Here is a 6,000-nt window from a genome sequence, read left to right as displayed (position 1 = left end):
CTTGTTCGATTCTTTTTTTCCTATGCCGCAGGGATCGTCTCATTTGATAGGGAGAATATTTCGCCCTAACACCACTAGTCTAGAATAGTGTTCTTTTGTCTACAGTCTCGATGCAATTCGGCGGTTTCAGAAACACCCGCGCCAAAAGATAACTGCCCGCGGAGCAGACGCCGCCTCCTTGGATTCGGCGACACTCGGCTGTGGACGTCAATTTGTTGACTGCTGATTCACCACCTTTGTGTATTCTTTAAATTCTTAGGGCACCACAAGTTCGCCCCAATAAATTTGTTTTTCCTTCAAGACAACTGCATTGTATTTGGCTTTGTAACAAGTATTGGCAGTCAACGAGGCATTCTAAGAAGTCATTTTGCACGCAGTTCTAACCTTTGCAAAGGACAGCGCAGAGAACAAACGTTTATTTATAGGCGGTTTATCTGGCGCAAGTGTCAGAACCGTAAAATTGCTGCTAGATATTGACTGTTTCTAGCAAAACATTAACATCTACAAATTTATTGCTTTAGACTCCGAAAATTACCGCTCAACTTGAACTAGGAACTTTATGTCTCATGTCTGGCGCGCGAATACAATTTTATATTTTGTGAAGCTATTTCTGCTTAAGCTATCAACAAAACTTTTGACGATGTTCACGAAAAAACATGCGTCAGTCCGCTTTTTTTAGGATAAATATTTCAGCGGGCTAGCACTTCCGAGAATCTTAAGTTTAGGTATGGATAAACTTTATTTCTCGGGCCGCTGCACCTTGTTATTCGTGTCGCAGGAATCAGTATGGCTGCACAAATTTAAGCAGGAGGCTCTTGCTGCAATTCTGGTTTACCAAGAGGTTGGCTCCGAGGCAATGTCGTCAAGCATACTGCTGCCAGTGCTTGCCGCCTACTTCGGCTTTGGTGAGTTACCAAGTCGTCTCTTTTGAATTAAGGTGTTTCTATAGCCATTAGCTTCATAAAAATATGTTTTATTCAGCTAAATTTGCGTTCTGTTTTATTAAACTGCTATTTTGTCAACCTGAGGAAGTTCGACTTTGTGAAGGTTATGCCTAAACAAAACACCAGAGCTTTAGTATATATATATAACTGCAAAAATGTTCGGTCAGACCGTCCAGTATTTCACAATAGAAAATCCTCAACTCTACGTTTTGTATTTCTACGTATGCGCAAGGCATTATCCCACGCGCTACATGGTGCAATTTTCTCAGTGTTCTTCTGGAACAGAATTTTGGAACAGATAATTGTGGGCAATAAGTATATTGAACATAGATAACAAAGGGTTTACGATAAAAGTAGCCGTTGGTGGAAAAAATTCTGCATAAATTCAGAGAATTACTTACTACTGCGTAGCATTCTTATGCCGCCTTTCTTGAGTGTGAGTTTTTTCATGACACTTTCTTGTTTTTTATTCGAACTACTGCCCAACCAATTATGTCCCTTTACCTTATTACAACGATTAATTTGTAACTTTCGCAAAATGGTAATTATTGGGGAAATGCAGGGTGTTACGAGGTTCGCGTTTACCGTAATTATTTTAAATTGGTCTATTTTTTGTAGCTTCTCATAACTTGGTTCGACCAATTATGTCCGTTTACGCTATTATAACGACTACAGGCCTACTGTCCCGAACTATGCATTATTGTGAAAATAGCACCCGGTATAAGTTTTGACATTCTCCGTGTTTTCTGAATATTTTCCTCATTTTTAAAATTTTTGAAAATATTGTTTGAACAATTATTTAAATTAATACTATTACAACGATTACATTTGGACCTTTCGCGAGAAATGCATTATTGTTGAAATTCAGGGCGTTACACGGCTCGCCATTTTCTGTAATTATATTGATTTTTCTCATTTTTTTTAATTTCCAAAATTTCGTTCGACCAATTTTATTCATTTACGCGATTATATCGACTACGGGTGCAACTTTCGCAAACTCAGTATAATTGTCCAAATGGCATGGGGTATACGTATTGATATTTTCCGTATTTTTATTGTTTGTTTATTTTTTATATTTCAAAATTTTGTGCGACTATTCATCCCCATTTACGCCATTATAGCGATTATAAGTGGAACTTTCGCGATCCTGCATTTTTGTGGCAATGAAGGGCGTTACACTGCCCTTGCTGTGGGGTCCTCGGCAAACAATGCTACGCATTGATTTTCCGTTAACTTGAATTCAACGGTAATAATAAATATCTTTGCGTAAATATTACATGCGAAGCACCTCATGCTCGGGGCTGTGTCCCTCCCTCCCTGGTAGTCGTTGTCCGCCGTCAGCACTCTACTGCGCATGCGCGTCTCTTCAGCCCCGTCAGCGTTTGCGCTGACGTCAGCGCAGTTCACTATAAAAAGAAATAGTTAGGCGGCGCCCGGTTTCGACCCCACCACTCTCTGGCCGCAACGGGAAGTACGTAGCGCTCTTCCCACTGCGCTACAAACCGAGACTGGAGCATGTGCTACGAACACGCCTTATGCCTTTCACTCGTTCAAACTACGTCAAGAAGCTACTGATACAAGGAAGGCATGCAAAGTTGAAAGTCAACGGAAACGACGAACTGAAAACAAATGGGAACTTCAGTCGGCCCCTTGGCTGCTTCGCATACTACTCAGGGTTCCCCTACGGGAAGATGGTGCAATTTGTTTTTGTTTTCCGTTTCACGAGATCATTATTTCATTCAATAGTTGTGACGTTACTGGACACCTGGTCACCCCTAGTGATGTAGTGAGTGCGAAATCATGACTGTCAAATTGCCGAAAGGGCCCATGCCCAGTCTATCATATCATCGCCATATACATTGTCTGTTTTTGTTGTTTTCTCGGTTCCAACGGATTGGCACATACCCTAGTAGGCATTGCAAAGAAAAAGGTGCACTCAAGGGTTCGCCTGCAATATCATTGGTGCTCCTTTTGGTGCTCCTGCAATATCATTCGTATACGAAAATTACTTTTTCTGGCCTCTATGCATTTGTCCAACACAATTCCTTAAGTAAAAAATCTGAATTAGTTTACTAGGCTCCCGTTTGCTCAATTAGATCCGCCCAGCTTGGTTGGCTTGAGTTGGCTGGCTCTTTCAGGGTCGTCATCAGGGCAACAAAAACACGCTTGATGCAATAGGTCATAAAAATATCGGGCCGACTAGACTGGCGAGAGGAATGGTGCTGGGAACTATACACGGGCACGATCGATGAAATATTTTGATGTGGTAACCTGGCATGATATATTATGTGCGTAGAAAATACGCTTGAAACACATTTTACTTCTTCACTTAGGTCTACTGTTCTCAATGCCGAAAACTTGAAATGTTCTTTCCGCTGATTTCCATGTTGGATGTCCAAGCAAAAATAAATTTGACTTACAAAACACGTTAGGCGAATCCAAAGGGGCAACAGTGAATTAAAAAGAAGACAATTTTAATGAACTGGATACGTTCGGCGCAGCTTTTATTCAAAGACTTCTTAAAATTGTAGAACCATTTTGTATATCGTAATATTTGGAGTGTTTGAGGCATTTGTTCTCCCACATTTTTTCTCGTGAAGGAATACAGTTTTAATTGAAAATGCGGATGTCAGGGTGATACTGCAGTCTGAAGAGTCGTGATCACGATTATGCCACACACATTACAGGGAAGATTAGGACTAGTCGGCTAAACAAGAGATATGGGATAAGAGGGAGAAGAATACTACAAATACTCATGAACTCATGGCGCACGCAGTGTTTTACAAGGTTCTGATGTGTTTTGTAATGGAGTCACAATTCTTGAAAATATCCGCAATGGTTAATCACTGGTATAAACGTTGCGCTGCAAACTACAATTATGTGGGTTCGATTCCTGCCGCGGTTGCAGCTTTTCACATGAAGACGACATGCGAAAATGTTTTTGTCCGTAGACATCTGCGCATATAAAAATTCTCTGAGTGTGCTATGGGGTGAGTTGCCGATTCATCTTAACAATACAGTGCAACAGAAACAAATACTTAAGCTGAGGCACACAGGACGACCGCTCGTCTCGTGTGCCTCAGCTTAATACTCTTTCTGCTGAGCTGTATTAGGAAAAATTCCCTGCTCCATGACATTCATCCTGAGCCTTCCACAGCGGTGCACCTCATACCCCAGGTGTAACTTCGGCTCAGTAAACCCCAGAAAGTTCAAGTTAATATTCAAAGCTTTATTTGTCCCAAAGATGACTGAGCTTTACACACTGGGAGATCACATGATTAAAGTGTTGATGGTTACGCAATGAAGAAATGCTTCCCGTGGTCAGAAGCAAAGTTGGGACCCTCGGATTATCAATCCGGCGTTTATCTGATTGCTCTATCTGATACGGTAGACGATAGGTAATGGAGGGGCGCTCCGATTTATAGTGAGGAATTTGTTTGCTGTCGTCTCCATTTTGCCTTTGAGTCGCAGAGAATTCGCACTTTGATCGTTCACGCTTTTACTTTCATTTCAGCGACTTGGAATTTAGTGCTTCGCCACTTATTTCGTGCACGCAAGAAAGCTCCCAGTTTCAACCCTTGTCGAGAAGCAGATTGGTTATTGTGAAGAACGTGTATTAAGCTTAAATGGGAGGCGTATAAGAGTGCGGCTAGCCTCCTAAGTCGACACCACTTGTCCGTGTTCCCACCAGGGCGCGCAGCAGCAGGGCGACATGACTCTCCGGTGCGGAGATGGTTATCCCGGACTGCACTGCGCAAGTAAAAAGGAGGGGTAGCTGTGCGTCCTGGGTGCAGGAGAAGACGAGATGGTAGGCGCTGAGAGAGATGTGACAATCTGGGCAGTCGAGTGAAAGAGAGAAAGGGTATTGTCGGACGGGATGTTGAGGCTGTAGTAGGTTTCGGTTTGTAGTCGGCGGAGGATGTAGGCTTCTTGGGCGGGGAAGGAAAGATGAAGATGCGGGTATCGCCGTCGGGGGTGGTAATCGAAGGGTAAAATGTTGTGAGTGGGCTCGAGAGGGGTCTGGGCTGGTGGGTCGGAGGGTGGGGGAGTTGTTTTGTCAAAGCGGAGCGAAGGTAGCGCCGCAGTTAATGAGTGCGCGGGCTGCGGCGTTGGCGCTCATTCCCTACCAGGCAGCAGTGGCCGGGGTTCCAGATGGTATATAGGCCAATGTCTACTGGGAGGCCTTGACGGAGGCGAATGGTGCTGGCGGGGAGAGGCAGGCTTGGTACAGGCGGCAGGCTTGGTATGAGTCGGTGAAGATGGTCGGGTTGCTTTGGTGTCGGTGGGTCAGGGCAGCGAGGGGATGCCGAGGGACTTGGTGGTGAGCGTGTAGACGTGGTGCTGCAAGCTGCGGTGTGAAGGTGGTTCTCGTTGGTGAGGACTACGATGGTGGTTCTGTGGCAGGTGGGGGACTGGGCAATGTTGCTATAGCCGGTATTGGAATCCGTGCGCTAGCGTTTGTTGAGGAGTGCTTCGGTGTTTCGGCTGCCTCAGTTGTTGAAGGAGTGATGTGCGTGTGGACCGGAGCGACGTGTAGGCGTTGACGAATGGAAAGGGGAATACATTGGGCCACTGGTGGGGTAGCTGGGGCCGTGCGTCTGATGAGCTGTAGTACCCACCAACCAGCCAGTGTGAGGGAGAGTCTGTCAGGGGGGGAGGTGCGTTTGCCGTCCAAGATTTCGGTGAGGATGTTGTAGATGCCGTTTTGGAGGAGGCATGTGTTCGCTGGGAGATTGCGCCGTGGGAGACGACCGGTGCCTGTGTTTTTCCTGTCGGGAAATTGTAGATGCCATAGTTTCTGCTGTAAGAGTGCAGGTCCTACAGCCGCTTCCCCAAAATTAGGAAATCGCTCGAAACACTTGGTTTCACCTCGTCCGGCCAGGGCAAATATTTCCAGTAAAAAAATAAGGCGTTGCTCTTAGCGTAGACACGTCCAGTTCGGTTGTTCCAACTCTTGTCCGGGTACAGCCCTTGTGCGGGTGCTGCATCCGTTAAGGCTGCGTGCGACCGTGCACCGGTTTGCGCACTGGGACCTTAAAACCATTAGGCGACCAAA

At 45.1% G+C, this 6,000-nt stretch overlaps 1 protein-coding gene across 1 annotated transcript in view; it reads left to right on the top strand.

Moving 5' to 3' along the window:
• The first annotated feature begins 464 nt into the window (after nucleotides 1–464).
• The window catches only part of LOC144165678 (uncharacterized), a 43,937-nt gene continuing 38,401 nt past the window's right edge, over nucleotides 465–6,000 (top strand). Inside the window, exon 1 of the mRNA XM_077695487.1 lies at nucleotides 465–905. Coding sequence (XP_077551613.1) covers nucleotides 728–905 — 178 coding nt within the window. The 5' untranslated portion in view covers nucleotides 465–727. The remainder of the gene's footprint in view (nucleotides 906–6,000) is intronic.

This window comes from Haemaphysalis longicornis, unplaced genomic scaffold, assembly GCF_048455015.1.
Source record: "Haemaphysalis longicornis isolate Haplotype H1 unplaced genomic scaffold, Haemaphysalis longicornis Haplotype H1 scaffold_146, whole genome shotgun sequence".
Classification (NCBI taxonomy): domain Eukaryota; kingdom Metazoa; phylum Arthropoda; class Arachnida; order Ixodida; family Ixodidae; genus Haemaphysalis; species Haemaphysalis longicornis.
Note: the sequence above shows the minus strand (reverse complement) of the source record. Positions and strands in the feature narration are given on the sequence as shown.